At 36.3% G+C, this 21,087-nt stretch overlaps 1 protein-coding gene across 4 annotated transcripts in view; it reads right to left on the bottom strand.

The window, feature by feature from the left end:
* Window positions 1-2,698: 2,698 nt before the first annotated feature.
* LOC122397704 (protein split ends-like) overlaps window positions 2,699-21,087 on the bottom strand; it is a 418,491-nt gene continuing 400,102 nt past the window's right edge. Inside the window, exons 6-11 of one of the 4 annotated variants that reach the window (XR_006259140.1) lie at window positions 20,705-20,869; window positions 18,978-19,125; window positions 15,126-15,369; window positions 10,840-11,072; window positions 10,489-10,770; window positions 9,986-10,106 (exon numbers count right to left, since the gene is read on the bottom strand). Coding sequence is in view for 2 of the 4 variants with exons in the window: in XM_043397055.1 (XP_043252990.1) it covers window positions 9,878-10,106; window positions 15,126-15,369; window positions 18,978-19,125; window positions 20,705-20,869 (786 nt within the window). In the remaining 2 variants the exon portion in view is untranslated. Of the gene's footprint in view, window positions 10,107-10,488; window positions 10,771-10,839; window positions 11,073-15,125; window positions 15,370-18,977; window positions 19,126-20,704; window positions 20,870-21,087 lie in introns of all 4 variants that reach the window. The other 3 variants (XR_006259141.1, XM_043397055.1, XM_043397071.1) reach the window with 3 other exon arrangements.

Genomic DNA, 21,087 nt, shown 5'->3' on the forward strand with positions numbered 1-21,087 from the left:
AATCGAGCAGTTAGACTTCTAAACTGAGGACGAAGGGGTGGTTGGGACGCGGGGATGTACGTCTTCAATCTATGATGTGAGGGGTTGTGGTGAAGTATCCTGTAGGTAATGCAGACTATTTTTAGTTGGCAATGTAGAGTACTCTGCTGGCACCGTAGAATACTTACTGGCTGATGTAGAGTAGTCTGCTGGCGCCGTAGAACACTTACTGGGTAATGTAGACTATTCTGCTGGTAATGTAAAACATTCGTTACGAGCTTAGAAACGACATACCTATTCTACTAAAGGTCTACAGTTTGTCCTGGTTTGTGGAATGAGTCTAATACCACCGATTATTACAAATCTCTTTAGTGAACTTTATTGAGATTGTTTTTATCGAATTTTAGATGAGATACATTATGCTGTACAGTGTTAAAGATATACATACATAATATATATAAAGATATAATATATATAAAGAAAAGAAAATATCAAAGGTATAATGGATACAAATTTTGTAAAGTCATACAAACTGTTATGTGGGAAGACTAATCACACTAACAGGATTAGGTGCCAGGACCCTGCGTTTATGTTTCAGAAAATCATCGTGGGATAAATTGAAGAAACAAGAATGAAGAATATATATATACGTATATATGTATATATTTTCATATATTTTGTTTCAGATTGTTCAGTTTATTTTTCAAAAAATCATCAATAATTAGATTGGTAGGATGTAAATGAATTTAGATTTATGGTTCGGTAGACTCTGATAGTATGTTTCAGGTAGAAACAACGAGGGAGACCATATTTTCATTTATTTTGTTGACTAATTAAATAGGTAAGATGAGAATGAATTTGACCACTTCACAGTGTGTTTGATTGTCTGCATTAGCCATTGTGTTAGGAAGGTTAATTTTGTTTGAATGTGAATCTCGTTTTATATGTATATATTTGATTGACTTTTGTGTCTCGTTGTTGGTGAGCCTCTATCCGGCAAATTCTTTTGAAAACTCTTCTTCTTCGTTGGTTGCACTTTAGTTTATTGTTTCTTCGACCAAACGATCTGCGATCGTTGGTCATACAAAATTTTTATTAATGGAGGGTGGTTGGGATTCGGTTAGGGCGGGTCTCCATTCGCAGCAACCTCCACGTGGTGAGACCTGGGTAATATTATTTAGGGTTTAATTAATAATCGTGTCACACTTAGCTGGGTAATGCAATTATTAATTAAAAATTAAATAATATTAGCAAATTGGCTGCGATCCGCCTTGCATAGGTCATCATAAATATAGAGCTTCTTCACTAGGTTAATTTTGATTTTCATTGATTCATCAAAGATTCTAGAATATTGTCACAGACGAGGTATACGAGTAGACCTTACACCCTTTCGTGGCCCAATCTGACTGCTATACCGACCTGAGGTGATTGAATACCTACAGAATAGTATTAAACAACATTTGAGTAGAACGTCAAACAAATGTATGAAAAATTAAAAACGAATTTTTAAGAAAAATCGGTAGGGGAAAGATGCAGAAATTTTTAGTGAAATTAAAAAATTTCAAATCATTCTGAAAAAATTATTTTTAGTTGTGGGGGTCGATTACAATCATTTTTTATGAATAGACATACCCCCGAAATCCTACGCATTTTCGAGAAAAAAATTCTTTACCGAAAATACAATGTCTGACCATATATCACATTTTTCTCTGAAATTTCATGCGTATGTTTAAAACATCATAACTTCTGAACGGATTGGACGATTTTAATGTTTCAAAATGCAAACGATGCATATTTTGGTGAAGAGTATGTAGGAATTCTAAAACTATTCGGAATGTTGCTCCTTAACCCCGTAAAGTTATAAAAACCCCATAAAAATTGTCCAATTTTCAAACGGCCATAACTCCTACAAGAGTCAATGGATCTCATTGAAATTTAGTCTGGAAGTAGAGCTCATGGATACCTACAAAAAAGTACTAAACAACTTTTCCGTACGGCGTCAAACAAATTTATTATAAATCAAAAATGAATTTTTAAGAAAAATCGACAGTGCCTAAATTTTTCGGAGAAAAAAAATTTGTTCAAATCGTCCTGGAAAAAATATTGTCGGTTGCAGGGGTCAATTACAATCATTTTTGGTTAATAGACACACCCCCGAAATCCTCCGCATTTTCGAGAAAAAAATTCTTTACCAAAAATATAATATGTGGCCGGAAATTTTTCCTCGAAACTTCATGCGTATATGTATTATAAACTAAAAATAGTTAAAATTTTACATCTACGTATTTACAAAGAGGGAAAACACAATGAGTCCCACGTTGTGTAACTTCACATGTTAATGATTTATTAACTTATTTTCACATACAATAGTATTATGCGTGAACGATCAAACATTGTATAAACAAAATTTACAAAATAAAGTATAAGTCTTTACAGCTAAAAGCTACTAGTAGTAGTGGATCACATAGCTTCATACTTTTTCTCGGTCGTGCAAATATTGCCGCACCGAGCCTATTTCATTTTTTTTTTTGTTTACTTTATGCTCTATCTCTCATGTATATATATATTTATATATATATATATATATTTATATTTGCATTTATATTCATATTTATAATCATATTTATAGTCGTATATATAATATATAATATTATTATATTATATCTTAAATATAATATAATATATTACATATATATATATATATAAATATTATGCCAAATATTAAATAAGCTAGCTTCCCTAGTTTTTGTCCTAGCATGGAATTTTGGGGATCGTGAAGAGTGGGGGTATGTGAGGAGTGGGGCGCAAAGGGTGTTTACGAGTGGAGAGTATCTGTATGCATGTGGGGGTGTTGTGTTCTTTTTTCATAGTACAGACGTATATTACACTCATTTAGATTCAACGATTTTTCTATCTTGTAAATATAAAATTATCATCTCTTATTGTAATACCACTGACAATTGATATAATAATATGTATAGCTATTATCTGCATTAATATTCATATTGTACACCAAGAAGTGCATTCGTCGCTGTTTCCTAAATTTGTTGACTCGGTAATTGTGATCACGGTTAAATTGTTTGTCCTACGGAGTTAATCAGTTTTCTTTTTTGGTGCCTCCTTAAACTATATTCGTTCCCCGAAATTTGCATTTTCGTTATATTTTTCTCATCCGCCTCTCGTTCTCTCTCTCTCTCTCTCTCTCTCTCTCTCAATCTATGTATTTTTTATCTGAGTTCTCTTTCACTCTTGCACGTTCTCTTTCTCTCTCTCTCTCTTGCTTTCTTACTTTCTGGCACGCACACGCATTCACACACACTGTACATATCGCGACAATGAACAAAAGTCGCCCCGCGCTTCTTTCTTTTTTTTTTATATCTCTTTCAAAACATAACAAGCGAACGAAACGCTCCGTTAAATATAACTACATTCTTTTTCTTTCGATAAATAATAATAGTAATAAATATTTGCCGAAGAAACTCGTGCTGTCTCAGTCACACTTCGATAACTATCGGTATATAGTTCTCCAAAAAATTTGTTTCCCCCCCCCCCCCCTGGTTAAACGCATTAACTATCTTTAGTCGCTAATTTATCGTACTCGTCCGCCCGTCGAAAAAGAAAAAAAAAGAAGTAGAAGAAACGATACAGAGAGTGTCGATTAACATAGGCCTCCTTTTGTTACTGCTCGTGTTCACGTGCACGCAACTCTCTGTGTTTATCGATTCGTCGCTTGACTCGTTTCGAGAAAAAGCAACGCATGTCGATTTTTATTCTATTTTTAATGTAAATAAAAAAAAAAAATCAATTTCATCCCAATAATAAATTTGCCACCTCGTTTATTCACGATAAAATATACTTTCTTAAATGAAAAACACAGGTCGAACGACCATTAATAGAAATTAATAAAAGATCAGCTAACGAAAAGTACGTAAGACAAAATTTCACATATAAAAACAGAGCTACGTGCTATTCTAACCGACTCAAGGTACTAATAAATAATCAAATGTCACACACAACCGATAATCGAATATATATATATATATATATATATATATATATATATGTACAAAATTGAGGAATGAGAGTTGTACAATCCATTTCTGGCCTCTACAAAATGATCGACAAAACAAAGAAAATGGATCCTCGACGCGCGTCGCTTTTTCTGCGAGCTCGCGGCTGAAACCTCGTTCCAATATTCGCATAAATATTAAATAATGCGCACGTCGACGGTTATCGTACAGCAATAATTACCGGTAAGGCGTATGTATAAGTTATTTACAATACGGAAAATATACAAAGGACGATCAGCGCTACAGTATATATACGTACTCTCGATCATAAAGACGTTTGATTCTTGCGTACATTACATTACTGAGGTAAGTCTTTACTGGTTTTTTTTTATAAATTCAACCTCCTGGTTGGCGCGTCGACGCGCCGCGATCAAAAGAGAAAAATGCTTCCCCCCCCCGTTAGCTTCGAATCGACCTCTCTGCGATCGATCTCGCTAGACGGCAGCCGCTGGACGAAATCACATTTCGCCGACGCGGCTGTCGCGATTTGGGCGAAGGAATCGAGCGATAAAATTAGAAATTATCTTATCTTTAAACGGTCCCATTTTGTATATAGCGATGCCAGCCGTTTGCCCGTTTCTCTTCGCGAATGCCTCGACACTCGCTTCGCTCTAAACTCTCCCGTTTATTTATTTGTTTCCTTCCCCGCCGAAAGAGCTTCCTCGTCGATCGTCAAAAAAATCGTCGTCCGTGATATGTCTTTCGCCACCGATCAAAAACCGGAAATCTACGAATACGAGACAACGTTTTTTTTGTTCTAATTTTTTTCTTTTTGGTCTTTCCTTGAATACGCGCCTTTCGCTTATTTGTCGTTCCGTGGAAGGAGGCGAGACTTTTGAATTTTACTGCGTACGAGGAGAGAGACCCGTCGACACGATCCTGTCGCGAGCTTTTGATTAGCTTTGATGTAACATCGTTGATAAGAGGCGCGTGAACAACAGAACCGGTGTAAACAACTAATTAATTAACCGAGGTCTGAAACAAAGAACGTCACTTTCCCCCGTATCCTGTCGCGCGGCGATCACTCGTTGCTACGAGTTGAATTAAATACAGTAACTCGTCAAACACACTCGCACATTTTTACGCGATCTCGTACGCCATAAATATTAGTGGTCCTTGTATTTAGAATTTTAGTGAGTTTGATCCGACTAACTTAATTTTATGTCAACTACTTGTACTCGAGGGTTTCCACAAATGTTTGACCGAACCTTCAGAGCCACGAAACTAGATTGTTCTTAATTTATAATAATCTAATTTGTATACAGTTTACTCCCACTCGTATTCGTACAAATTCGTTCGCTGCAAATGAAAAGAAACTTTGTTTCTTGTGAATTCTTTCCATTTATTTTTAGCAATTATTACACTGTGTATTGTGCTTCTATTTACGAAGTAGTTTTGTTTTATTAAGAGAGGTATAATTATAAACAGTATACAATTATAATGCCAAGATATTCTCCTCCCCCCCTCCAAGTACTATTTTTTAATCGCGCCCAACGTTGCTTCACTTCAGTGATCAGACAAGAATCGGTGTTGTTTTGTTTTATTACAACTGTATTATTTTTATTTTATTTACGAAGTAGTTTTTTTAAATTAACTAAACCCCAATTACAAAATCCGTAGAAATGTATAATATAAACAGTATACAATCCTGTAAACAATAAACAAATCAACAATTCCTTTTTTTTCTCAAGCGGTCACCCATCTTCTAACTGCACGCAGCCCAATGATGCTGCATTTTGATGACCGAACGAGAATCAGTGTGTCCAACGAGGCACGACCGTTGACAAGATTTATGTTTAATTTAAACTTATACCAGTTACAAAAAGTGAATTCATAAGGAACAAGTTTGTTTTCATTTATAATAAATCACCATTATAGTGTACGAATACAAGTGGGTATAATTGTGTTTCCTGTTGACTCGAGGACAGCTGGAAAGCATCAACTGTCTCTCAATTGCACTTGACGCATATATTTATAAACTTGCACAGAAGAATTGTTTTTTTTTCTGAAAATATTGAATATGTTAATCAACTTCATGAACTAGTCTTCTTAGGTACGTGTCAGTGGAAGTAGTTCTCATTTCTGAAAATCTTTAAATCTCAATGTTTGTATAAACAACTAAATATCCAAAATTTTCAAGTTTATATACCGAATACGATTTCGACAAGCTCAAAAGCTTTGGCCAAGCATTTCGTAAACCCTCTGTACGAGAACTAAAGCGAAAGTAACGTCTGTCGTCGAGCGATAATTTACTGAAAATGATTTTGGTCCACCGTGCTTTTAGATATTTCACGTAATAATATATTACGTCAAGAGTCCTATCAGGCTCTTTTCATAGTAAAATATTCAGACCAGTCACGGAAAACAGCCTGCGAAGTGTATACAAATTTAGTATATTGTTTGATTTCTCTTCGAGAGGACTGAATCGTCCCCTTTACACGTTTACAGCAGCTTTAGTCCGCAGTTTTTGGTGTAGCAACGAGTAATCGACGGCTCGTAAATGATATTCGACGCTAAAAGTGACAAGTCTTGGTAAAGAATTCGCGCAACCCTCTTTTTGTTTCTTTTGATACTTGCATCTTCTTTATTGTCTGTCTGTTGCGTGTTCAGACCTACCGAAAGCTTCGTCGCTAACGTATCGCTCACCAAATATTCCCGATCCCCGAATGAATTTTCACGAATTGCTCGGTCGGATCGTGCAAAAGTCCCAGATACTGGTAAGAAATGCGTTAATCGTAAGCTTCGCCGGGACCGAAACGTTTCGTGGACAATCGGTGTGTTCGACTATCCGCGGTCGATCAACTAAAAATATCCGTTCGATACTTGCTGCGTATATCCTACTAACTTTTAAACGTTTCTCTCTGTATGGTTTTTGTACATATTTATGCGTACGTGCATGCAAAGGAACATATCTCGTGTCTCCGGGGCTAAGTTGTGCGACAATGGTGTTGCGTTGCTTTTTAATACTCGTGTCGATACAAAAATAAGGGCGAGGTACTCGGTATCGCACGTACGAGATCGAATCGCTGAAGCAAAAAAGTGGAAAATTATTTTCGCGAAAGATTCGTCGATGCTTTGTATTTATTTTATTTTTGTTTTTAATTTTTTTTTTTTTTTTTGTTCATTTTTCCTACTTTTTTCAAATGAAATTGACTTCAAGCTATCCGAAAGCCCCGTCTCGTTCGAAGTTCATCGCGCGTCGATTAAAATCCGGGCGTGACACCACGCAGAGACTTCCGATTCTTAATTAATCGGGCCATTTTCTTATGTACAAGCTTCGTTTCGTTTTTATATTTTGTTCCGTTTGTAGAATATCGAGTCGCGGCATCGATACACTATTTAGTTTATTTTTTTATTTTCTGTTTTTTTTCTTTTTTCGTTACTTTACCATCTAAGGAATAATGTTACAAAATCGTTACGCGGATCAAAAAACGCCAGTCCCGTAGCTGGCACAGGGTTAAAAAGGATTTCAACGTGTCGAGACTGTTTAAATATTACAATGCAACACGATGACGTCCCAGTAAAAGAATTATTCCTTGTATACTTATGTATAGCCATCTAAAAAATGATTGATTGGGAATAGTATTCTCTCTGTAGGTACTGTGACGCGTTGATTCGTTCGCAAAAATATTGTTTTAAACCTACTTGCATGCTCGTGTCGTTCACTCTGTTTCTTTGAGATGTATTTTTTTAAAAAAAATACAGGTTCACGCGCGAAGGTGCGTTCGTCGTTTTAAAATTGGAACCACCGACCGACCGTCGATTCTAATCTGTTACTGTTACGCGGCGACTAAAGTTTTGGAGATACAAACATCCATTGTTCTTCTTATCACACATCCTATTCGTGAATGTTAATGTAACATTCGAAAACGTCTCTAATCGAAAGGTTGCAGGAATCGTTTAGAAACGGAAGGACACTCGCTCGTTAATATTCGTTAGCCGCTCGAGTTTGCGAATAAAGTACAACTAATTCCAACGCTTCTTTTCTTCCGTTCGCTAGGCAAACGCTTATCGGATTTTGGAAAAACTTTCTCCATCGCTCGCTGATCTTTCGGTATAGGGTACAGTTATTTGTCGCTGGCCTTTCGTTAAAGAATCGTCAAAGCTCTGGCATGGGTTAGTTGGTCTCTTTCGTGACATTATTATGCTTTACGCTTTCAATATTTTGGAGAATTGGTTAGAAAATAAACAGGTAACGATTGGTGAAATGATCATTCTTGCTTTCTAATAGAACATCGATAAATGCTAACGAAGATATACTGTAAAAGTAGATAATATAATTCCTTTTTATTGCATCGATTCCATAATATCACCTACTACATATTTAAGAAACTACGCAAAATAATTAACAGAATATTGTAAAAGCTCAAATAGATTTCAAAAACTAGATTTGATCGATCAGAAATGAGTGCTGTACAGTCAGAAAAAATTTAATTCAATTTTCTGAATAATCTAAAATCGTAGTCTTCCATTTTTTTTAAACTACACTTAAAGAATCGATTAGAATGAAATATTTCTTCCGGAATGCCAGAAATTTATTCCATTTAAGGATAGTTTACTAGTGTGGATTAAAACAAGAGACAAAATACAGAATAAAATATAGATAAAATATAGTAACATCGTATATTTATTGCAATCTATCTTGTTTCAAATATTAGGACAAAAAGGTAGATTCGAACAACACCATTTTTATTTTCTAACGCTCATTCGGTTATTTAAAATTCTTGGTACATTGAAAGATTCAGATTCATGAATAAACTCCATCCAATCGACGCCAAGCCATTGCTAATTGTGATTGTATTTATTTCGTGTTCGTCGCAACAAATAACTTTTCTCCACCCTGTACGTAAATCACACACGTTCTGCCCAGCGACAACTCGACCTCGAAACTTCGTTCTTTCCCTAATTGAGTTCTACTCTTCACCATTTTCCTGTTAAATCGCGCGCCGAAGGGAAATATACGCATCGATAATCCAACAATTTCGTTTCAGAAACGCGTCGAGTAAATTCTTCAAATATTCTTAACAAATTAAGGGTACATCCGATCCTACTGTTAAAAGTAGAACGACGATAGCCTACGATTTACACAATATTACAGCAAATAGTTTTGCCTCTTTAATTAATACACACGATCGCGAGTGATCAATTATAATAGGAAAGTGGTGTCCGCTACAATTATACATGCTAGCAGCGAATGATCGTGGGTGAGATAACGACAAATTATCCTATATCACGTCGAGATACGTCCCCGACTACGAAATAACTTTCAGCCAATAAAAATCTTCTGTAAATCAATTACATCCGTGCCTTTTCGTTACTCCTCCCTCTCTCTCCCTAGTTTCTCTTCAGTCTCCTCGATCGCAATCGATCGACTTTCCCCTTCTCTTTCTCGTCCACTAATATTTTGTTCCCGAACGACAAACTCGTCGAAACTTCCTCCGACGTTCGCGGAAGCGTTCGAACTCTTCCGACTTATGAACAGAAAGAAAAAAGAAAAGAAAAACAAATCAAACTCGTCGCGTCGGAGAAAACATTCGTCAGGAGAGATCGTCGGTAGAAGCGCCATTTTCATCGGGAAGAAAATGTGCAACGATTCCGCTCGTTCCACGTTACTTTCGTCTCCGGTTTACGTTTCTCTCTCATGTATCAGACTGAATATCAAGCACAGGTAAAAATTCCAAGCATCGAAAAAGACTGTGTCACGTTACTATAAAAACAACGTAGAACGAGCACGCGTGTCGGTGTTGCTATATCGCAAAACGATTCGTCGTTTTATCGTCGAAAGCTTCCTCAGAGAGCAGCGTATCGTCGACGACGGACACGGAGGATCATCGACACTGCTTCTGCTCCGCTGCGACGGAGTTCAAGGCAACGGACTTCTTCGACGATCTCTTTCTATCCGGCTTCGAGGCCCCGCTGCCCTCGGATCCTTTGGTTCCGGTCATCCTGCACGACCTTCCGGTTGGCTTCTGACCCTTCCCGGACTCTGGCACCTTGTCCAACTCGGCCATCGCCTCCTGTATGGCGTTCTCCAGCTGCATGTTCAATTTACGACTTCTAGAAAAAGAAAACGTGCCACACGAGAGAACCGTGGCGTTAGTCGTGCGGAAGTACGGCCCTGGGACCGGAAACGGGCAAGCAACAGCGAAACCGCGATGCATCTAGAATGCGCTACTCGAGCTACGTGTCACTACTTTGCTGATCGGCGACGAGCAATGAATCCCGGAGCTGGACAAAATTTAATTACGACCGATCAACAACGATTTTACACTCGTTGGTGAACTTTCTTATTTGTTTAATTCGCGAATAAAGTTTGCCCAACTCCTAGGACACCGTCCAAGTGTTTGGGGATCGAGTTCTCCTCGAAACGATGTTCCTAAAATGAGCGATCACAGTTTAGGAATATGTTCTACTCGTTGTAAGGATAATAATTATTTACAATACAGGGTATCTCGGGTAAAAGAAGCCACTTAAATGTCTCCTTCGATTCAAGCGGTAAGGATGAATGCGCAGCGGAGAACTTTCTTGGCCCAGAAAGTAACTTTTCTCTGATTCTGAGTCTCCGAAGGTCGAGTATTTTATTTTCCCTTGCGTGTGGAAGATGGCACTAAAATGCGTTCGTACTGTGGAATGACCTTGAAATGACCTTCCGAGAAATTAAAGTTAAACATGAAATTTATTTCCATCGAGATCGAAGGTTTCAGCGACGACGGTAGAGAACCTGCGAACGAAAGTAAGCATGTTTACATGTTACATGTTAGGAGATTTCTATGGCATCTGTCACACTCACTTTCATAGTTATCGTACGGGGAGATTGCAATGTTCTTTCGATTGTTGCTGGATTAATGACAAACTCTAATTATTCTGGTTTTTATGTCCTCTGGTATTGTGGGTTGTTCGATATAAACGTCTTGATTTTTGGTTCTCCTCACAAGAAGAAGCCCATTAGTGCGAGGTCTGAGTTAGGGAAGCGAGGTGGCCATACTAAAGTTCCGTTACGTCAAATCCAGCGATTTAAAAATTCTAGATGGAAATAAATTTCGTGTTTAATTTTCATTTTTCGGGGGCAAAAGGTCATTTCATGGTCATGTCACAGTACATCTATAAACACATTTTCATGTCAGCTAGAACATGCAAGAGAGACGAATATGCACTTACATGCAAAACACATCAGCGACCTTAAAAATAAATAAAAAAATAACCATGGGGCTATAGAAGTTTTTGTTACATAATGTGAGAAATATTTAGACGGCTTATTTTAAGTGAAACACCTGTACAAAGATCTCGTTGATTTTAATAATCCTCAAGTTTATATTAGAGTTGAAACATTCACAATACTCCCTCCTCAATTTTGTTTCTACTTTTTTTTATAGCTACGATAACTCAAGTATTTTGGAGATTAAAACTACTGGAGATACAAGGAAGTTTTTAAAACAAATCGTTTGTGATGTTCAAAAAACGGATGGTATAGTAAATTATTTTTATTTGAAACAGACATTTAAATATATTTATTTTATACTGGCAGCATTATGCATAAAATCATAAAACAATTTCAGAGATTTTCTTTCAACGATAGACAAATTTTCTTGTATTTTGTTAATAATTTTTCTTTACTGATGCGCGCACTAATTTTACATCAAAAGACACAAAAAATTAGTTCTAAAACCTTCCTACTATATCCAATACTTTTAAAGATAGAAGTCTGATACTTTGAGGGGAAGTTTCATCCCTTAAACTTCAGTTATGGCATCTAAAAAAACTTCGTAACCTCTATTTTCAGCTACTTTATGAAGTTGTGGTTTCATGAACATTTAGAGAGTGGAAGAACTTTGTAGACGTTTCTTTCTGAACATCTTCAGCAGGCAATCAAAAGTCGATCACCTCTGTTTTGAAGTTGTAGAGATCAACAAATACGAAGAAAGTAATTACAATTTATTTAGAAAATAATTTAAAGTTAACAATCATTCTAATTTGAACAACAATAAATACTATGTACATGCTTGACATTTTATTTGAATGCTGCAATCTTTTTAATGTACAGTTAATGTTTGTACCCTGAAAAGTAAACACACAAATTTACGATACTCTTTTACGAATATAACGAATAGAATATATCTCTTGAGTGTGATCGTTTATTTTAGAAACATGCTGTATATTTTCAATCATTCAAGTGTAAAAGATACCTACTATTTAATTTATTTCCAATTTTAAATTAAAGGGATTAACAGCTTCTGACAGATGAAAAATTGTCATTTTACAAATTATACCACGTTGATAAATTTCAAATATCTCTCAAATGTTAGAATAAATACGGATTAGAAAGGAAACCTATTCTTTATTTCATAAATGACGAAATGGCTGGGGTTGAAATTCTCGTGGATTTTATTTCAAGAATTACCTGGAACTCGAGTCTGTAATTTGGCTAATAATTTGAAATATAATTCAAATACTACAATGAGATGTGTGTGATATTTCAAGGAGAACAAACTCGATCCTGAACACTTGTGCGATGCATCTTTTATGAGAAACGATAGCTGCCACCGGTCGAATCAATGATTGATCGATCGGAATAAGAAAAGAACCAAACACCTACTGCACGCTGTAAAAATAGCTTCTTCATCTGTAATTTAAGAAATAGTCGGAGCATTGACATCCTTCGAACACCAATTATTCGTTTTCGATTGATCTAAAGCTTCGTTTCACTCGCTAGAAATATTACTATACAGTAATTATGAAATTAAAAAAAAAGATTGTAACGCGTCGCTATAAATTTTGACAGTTTTGAAATTCCTTCCTGCAATGATTTTGTGCGTCGAATAATCCTCGGTAATCGTTTAATAATGTAGAATAATATTTTTACAAAAGTATAACACTTACTTTAGTAAATAATAATTTCTTTTTAATTAACCACGAAAAGCATAAATTCGACCAAATTTAAATATCTGGCTGTCGGTTACGTAAGTGGACTATACACAACGAACAACGTAATCATTAAAAGATTTTTCATCGTAAAACTGTCACGATCGTTTCTCTTCTTTTAATATCTTGCATATTTACACCGATCATTTTACATCTACACAACGAAACGAATTTAATATTTCACTGACGTTCGTGAATGTCCGTGTAAACGTAACGTATCTCACAAACGTTATATGTATACTACGGAGAATATATTGCTAAAGAAGGAATAAACAAGTTATACTTAAACAGCAATACTAAGCAGGATAAATAAACATACGTATATATTTGCAGAGTGTAGATTAAAATGCGTCTAAAACGCGCAACTGCGATTAAAGAGTTGGAGCAAAAGCGTATTCCAAATAAATGCCTTCTAAACAGTACTTTAAAAGCTGTCTACTGTTAAAAGAATATTGCAAAAATGAAAAATCGCAGCTACGCAAAGGATTTCTTAAATATATAATAGAGACTCGATATCATTGGCTGTTGGTTTGTTAATAAATGTTATACAAAACGGACCTATTAAACAATCATTCCATTTAATGTACTATGTACATAAAATAATATATAAAATACCATTATTTTCATAGATCAATTTTGTAAAGCATTTATCAATATTAATTATACCTCTTTTGTATAGTATCTTAGGCGTGATTGGACAAACGATAATAAAATACGAAATAGTAATCATGTGTCTACAGGACTCTTAATTCTTTACTTTGATTCATTAAATACTCAATAGAGTCATAAATAACTCTCATCGTAAATATTCATTATATAATTTGAAAAAACAATTCTTTGCAGAGTGTGTATTTTACTGGCAGAGCGGAATTATTTGACTAAATTTAATATTTAGTACTTTCGACGTCGAGGATATTATAGTATAATAATATAATTGCTTCTAATTTGAGTGGGTTTTAAATAAGAATTTAGAATGGTCAAAAGTAGCTGATTTTCTTTATTGTATGGAATAATATTATTTTTGCTATGATTACGTTAATAAATAATTTATTCGAAAATGAGGAAGGAAAAAGAAGTTCAGAATCCAATAGAATGAAAACTGAAATTTACAGACTGTTGATTTGATTTTATCATTTTTTCAAGAAAAATAATATGAATAAACAACTTGAGGTACTAGAAATATCAATGTACAATAATTAAAAAGGAACCATGGTTCTCTAGAGTTGTATTTTAAAATTAAGATCAATTTTGCATCGTGTCCTTTATGGGGCCTATCTAGTTCTCAGCTCACAAAATTTAATAATGTTTTTAGAGGAAAAGTATTCGACAGATCAATGACAAATTTCATACGTATATTTATTTATATTTTAATAAATCTCAGGCATTTTTTTAATTATAAACGATTAACTTTGTATAAACTACATATCTCTCACAGAACTGTTGTTATCAAAATAAATTTTTTTTAAATTTATGATTGACAAATAACAGCTAAAACAGCTATTTGGTTATGAATGTGTTTTTCGTATACAATTTCACAACATTTCCAGCAGTAAATAAATCGAGTTAATTTTGGTACTGAACAATAGAGGAATATTTGTTTTATAGATATACGTATAAAATTGCCCGACCATCGATCGAATTATTCCATAGGCATTAAATTAACATTTTATCCTTCGACATTCCTATTTCCATAAACAACTTCAACTCCACTAATACGTTAAAAAACACTACTCACTCACAACAAAAATAATTCTTTTCAAATCTAAACTATGACAAATAAAAATTGCCCATTACCTATGTACAAGCATCGTATATAAGAACCCCGTTTAAAAATCCTGTAACTTCGCCAATTTTCCGAATTTCATAATCGTGCTTTACAACTATCTAGTCTTAAAACTTTAAGAAAGATTGTTTTAACTAGACAAATCCGTTAAATATGCTGGATCAAAAGACGTGCAACAATCAGATAAAACCTCGACGTATGTTTCTTGAAAGATATCTAAAAGGACGTTGATAAATTCGCAGGCACGAGTATTCGAACGTTGAGAGGCCGTTTCGTAAATTATCATCGTTTATCCCCGTAACACCCCGAGTCCCTAAGAGGCTTCGATAACTGATATCTGATTCTGTATCCCCGAACGAGGTGGTGCGACTCACTTCCTAAACTTTTTTCGCGCACGGTGGTGCGCCTCGAGGCCTTCGGAGAGGGACTTGAGAGCCTTGACCTCGACCTGGCTCCGACCTCCCCCGCCCCCGTACCAACGGACCCAGACCGTCATGGTCCCCGGGGGGCCTAAAGACTCGACCTTGCCCGGCCAGGCCGGACTTCCTCTTGCGGCGCCCCATACAAGCTCACCCACTTCCAGTCTCCTCTGGCTCTTCTCCTCTGACTTTGCCTCGGCTATTAAAGGTTCCAAACAAGATACGATATTTTTCTTTCGGTTCTTTTTTTACGCACGCACACAGACACTCAGCCTCTATCACTCTCTCTTTCTCTCTTTCATCTTACTGTTCTCTATTTCACGCTATTTTACTCAAGCCCCGAAAGGTGAAATCGATTGAACGTGAACGTGGTGAGACCAAACTTGTATCCGAGGAAGCGGGACGAATTGTCGCGGGATCGTGATTTCAAACGTGTTTACCAGTTTAATAATATCTGTACAGCGACTGGCACAAATTTTGACGGACCTTTTTGCAGTTTTAGAACAGTAAAAGACAAGCATCGTACTCTTTTTACTATCTCAATTTCCAATACAGATTGATTCAACATGTCAAAGATCATTTGTTTGGAAAATTTCTAGCTCCTATTATTTCAAAAACAGTAAAAGAATGGTAAAACTCTGGAGGAGATTTTGATTTCTTAAATTTAATTTTCTGCAACTAATTCAAAATACGTGTCAAAATTGTATTTTATTTTTCCCTCAAAATTGGCACCAGACAATCCACAGATGTTTTTTTTTAATATAGCTATTCTTTTGAAGATTTTCAAGAGTCAATTAGAGTCATTATATTTTTACTTCCATCAAGACTCACTCTTACAAAAAGATAGGACTTACACCCCTGTCCTTGATACAGTCATTAATCAACTTCAAAAAGAGCCTAATGAATTTTAACATTTAGCCGTCCTCACCGTGTCTTACAATTAGTGGTACAACTGAAAAGAGACGATTCTGCACGTAAAAACAAATTAAAAACGTAGAATAAAAATTTCTTTTACCATTTAAAACATTGAACTACACGAATATTAAAAATTGCAATGTTTCCTTTTTTCTTTTCTGTGAGTTTTTCATATATTCAATTATATAATTTATTATATTTTATAAAACACAATATGTTGCAACAATTCATTATCGTAAATGCTATTTTTTTTATACTTAACTTCGTTTCAAGATCCTGAAGTAGAGACTTACCAGTGAACTGAACGCGCATCTCACGTACTGTCAAGATTTTCTAAAAAAAACAAAGCTCCGTGCGAAAAATTTTTATTCTACGTTTTCGGATTCAGTTTTTCCTGCAGAATCACCTGCTTCTCGATCGTACCATGTGTGTTTGTGTAAATTTTTAAAATCTGATTAAAATTGATCGTACTAACCCGAATAATAAAAAGTGCAATGAATGCATTTGTCTGCTATCCTCTAAAAAATTCTCCCGTCATCGATTACAATTTTTCAATCATAAACATCGTAGATACTTTGTAAAATCAAGAACCAAACTACAGTTTAAACAAATTAAAAAGACAAGTATCCGAACAGTATATCACCTAGCGAAGAAAATTAATTAATATCAGAATTCAATTATATCATTTGCATTCGTTAACATGCGCATACTGTTTGCGAATCGACTTCTGCAAAATTGCATAGCCAGACGTTTTAACGATATAAAAATGTAGCAAATTGTTTCGACGACCGACGGCTAAGTGTTAAAATCGAAAATGAACTCTTCCCATTAATTATTGGTAATTTAAATTCGATTACGATTTTCGCGTACACGATCCCGCGAATTTTGTTAAAGTTGTGTGTTAAATTTGGTCAATAAGTGCAACGCATAACAACGAAATGGGTATGCTCTTGGTGCGTGCTTTACGAACGGGATTCGTCCTTGAACTTTTTTAATTTATGATACCACTACGTCTCTATTGTTGGACTGTACTTTTTATTTTTTTGAAATGTGCTTCTTGCTCGCGCGCGTGCTCGTTAAAAAATGATTAGTAGCTTCATTCAAATGGTGGTAGGCGAGATCAGTGGCAAAATGAGATATCAGATGGTTCGAGCACATGCAAATGACTTCGTTCGTTGATCGTTTCCACTCCAATTTAGATAACGTCGACTGTTAAAAAAAAAAAGACGATCGTGGTCGAACTTTTACGCTTTTCCCTCGTTATATGGTTCTCGGATCGATTAAATTCTCGTCGAAAAGAGGCGCGATTATCGCCGGGCGATATTTCGTTATTCCGATATCTTTGAACAGCGAATGCTCGGATCGTAAATTCCAGACTCTCGGTCGGAGCCGCGAATTACGAACGTAATAAAGTTACAGATTTACGTGATAAATTCTTGCACACACACGCCTGAGGCTCTCGGGTTTTGGCGCTCCCAGGACGAAAACAACGATCCCTCCCCAAGATTATGCACATGCGACGCGAGAAACGTGAGGGTGATTATATGTACAAGAAATGCCGCAATAAATAAACCGGTGAGCCACACCCGCGCCGAAATGAACGTATGACTGAAGCCCCCTCTGGCCCTTTTTCAATGGCACGTCACAACTGCGTGGACAATGATATTAACAAACCTGCCAGCCAATTAGTAGAAAAAAAAAGAAAAAAAACGCAACAAATCCTTCCGGCGAAAATTATTTACAATTTTTATTAATCCAATGTCACCGCCGTTACTTTTTTACGTAGCAAGCATCGAGTCTCCTGGGTTGTTTTCTTTTTAACGAACAAAAATGTTTAGTACTGACATCACTTACCTGCATCGAGCTCTCGTGAAAAAAAATATTAAATAATCTCTCTTCGAAACGATAAACTTTTTCTCTCTCCGATCGGCCGGATGCGTGTATTCTTTCTTCGACCGCGAGAAGGAATATTTTTCTTGTCGTAATTAATTTACGCAACAAAAAAAAAAGAAAAAAAATGTAAAATTTACGTCGAACTGCCATATGCTATCAGCGAATCGTTAAAAAATATATATATTCCTTTTCCTGCTCGCAGGAAACCAATTTTAACGACACTTCCAATGATAATAATTTTCGACAGTACAAAAGTTATGCGCGTGAGTAAGTTGTTTCTTTTTTTCGTTTACATATTCGTGTCGATTGTCGAGGTAAATAGACCTTGAGCGTCGCGTAAAAAGCGTTACCAAAGCGTACACAAATGCAACAAGCACTAATTATCATGCAGCTGTGCCATTGTACATGCAGCGAGCGAAAACAAAGGTGAACAAGCAATACACAGAAATTGAAATTAGCCAATCGACGTGTCTAAAGAGCATGCATCGACGAAATATGGAGAACAATATGGAGAACAATTAGCACGTGAAAACGTGTTTCGTTAAATTATTTCTATTCTAGTAATCGATGTTGCTAGAGCCAGAAGCACTCTTAATAATGACATTCACTATATAGCGAACATTGGCAAAGAGCAATGCGAGACCATCGTTATCGAATTTAAATTAAACATTTCAACTGCAACGAATCGAGCTGTCGTTCGCATTGCTTTTCATCCAAGTGTTACGATAAAGTACCATTTTGATAAAATAACTTCAACTCGAATGCTACTTTCAAAAATTAAATTTTGTTAAACGCTTTATACTTTGGACTACTTAAATTTCATTTGCAAAGCTAGTAAATTTTCGTTACTGATAAATTCCATGACATGAACGTAGCTTGACTTGACGAAACGATTCCGATGCCTCAAAGTCGAATATCAAAATGACGTTCGATACTAGAGCCGAGCTATTTATGCTACTAATGCACGAATAACGTCTAAGAATACCATACAATACTGACCATCTTGGTCTTCATGCAGGGTAGAATGCATGGAATGGATGGAGTCCAGTTTTCGTTTGATTCCACGGCCGAGGGCATGATCCCTGCCCTCGCACCTCACTGTGCTCACCACACCTTCGGCTTGCTTCAACGTCTCTGTCGTATAGATCTGTCAAATATAACTCGATCAACTCAGGCACAAGCCTACCAATCGCATGCTAATATCTTTTCAACCTAACGACTGCCAAATCGCTCGTTTCTGTATCGCTAAACCCCCTCTCTCTTTCTCCAGCAAGATCTTTGTCATCATTCTTTCGATCGAGCGTGAAAAACATAAGTGAACTGAAAGGTATTAATAACAGAACGTAATCTACTGCAACATAAAAAGGTCTCTGATCCGATTACAACATAACATACGTACAAACGTCCGGAAACATTAACGCGACGAACGGTTCAGAGAGCCATTAAGAAAACTTACGTTTTCTACGCTTGTTATCGATGGCCGAACCGAAACGGTTCAAATTTCATTCTCTTCGAAGCATGCAAACGAGAAATGATACCAAAGGAGACGAAATCCAAACTCTGATTACGCATGCTCATCGCAAGGTATTTTTTTGTCTTATTTTTTTCATTTTTTTTTTTTGTAATCAATCAGGAATAATGTATATCAGATAATTTTTATCGTCAACGATATTGTTTAGCAAAAATTTATTTTTTCTCTGTTTGCCATTATAAAAAATCATGATTTTTTTTTTTCACTGACCCGTTAACACACGGTTGAGCATACAAGTTACATTATTGCAATGTACATTTTAAATAATAACGCTAAAAGCGAGCTCGACGGCTCGGCCCACAAAAATGTCTGCAAGTAAAAATTAATAACGTTAAATACAAACTAATTACAAACTTAATAGTATCGACTGGAAACGCGTAATAGGCTCTTGCGTGAAAAGGGAATGCCACTAATGTCTAAATTTAAAATGTACAAAATTAATTGATCGACCCATACGAAAGAAAGATGCTTATTCTTCCGACGATGAGTCAGTTTCCTCACCGTCGTCCACCTCTTGCGCATACACGAATGGATTGTAAATATATGGATTTATATAGGCCTGTTTGCTTGGCGAGTAGTTAACGACAGCAATGCCATTAGGATCAGACCTATAGTTATACAAATGAGGATAGAGACCGGACGGTGTTGCGACGCCAACGCTCACAAATTTTTGATAATCTTCGTTCTCGGGACAGTATGGAACGCTGACTGGTTGACTGTCCATAGACTTCTCTTCCGAATTCTGACCGATATCGTCCTGCTCAATAACGTGCTGTACAATTTGCGAATCGATTTGATTTGTTTCAACGCAAGACTTATTATCGAATTTCGTTTGCGGCAACATCGTGTAATGCGCGTGGTCTGGCACTAAAGCTTGCTGTCGATAAACGTTTGCATTGGGAACGTAGTGCTGGCTGTGATAAAGGATCGGCTGATAATGACCATGACCTACAACCGGCAACGTATTGACCTCCATCTCCGTATAAGAGAGATCCGTCATTTCTTTAGTGACGCTTAGCTGATCTTCCACGAGGGAGTGGTCCATTGTGTCTGAATATATGGAATGATTTGGTGATGAAGTGTCCATATGCTCCTGTGAGTCAGCGTATGTGTTTTCAGGGTGTGTCGTATCGGCTGGCTGGTGCATGTCTGTTAGAGTTAGATGACGGTTGACCTGCTCTACATGGGTACCAACCTGGATCCCAGTAGTCACCGTCGATTCCACATATGTCTTTCCATGGAGACCCGGCTGACTAAGCGTTATTTCCTTCGTGGTGATACCCTGAATCCTCCAGTCCTCCGACGGCACCGGCACATCTGCTGAGTCCGGCTCGCTGCTCGACACGCAATGAACCATTGGCTGAAACCGTAGATCAATAATTAATACAATCTAGGATAAAGAAATTGTCGACTGGAAAGAAAGTTGCCCAATTATTCAATAGAATTTTACGCGTGCAACTTTCAGTCTTCCCTCTACAGAATTAATCCCCCAAGTGCTCCGTTAAATAACCAAACCTACGATATGAATTTATGACACCAAAACAAAAGAAGAAGCTTCGTTTGCAATACCCCATCTCA

The sequence above is a fragment of the Colletes gigas genome, unplaced genomic scaffold (assembly GCF_013123115.1).
Source record: "Colletes gigas isolate AHSC1104 unplaced genomic scaffold, ASM1312311v1 Colletes_gigas_Sc00001, whole genome shotgun sequence".
Lineage (NCBI taxonomy): Eukaryota > Metazoa > Arthropoda > Insecta > Hymenoptera > Colletidae > Colletes > Colletes gigas.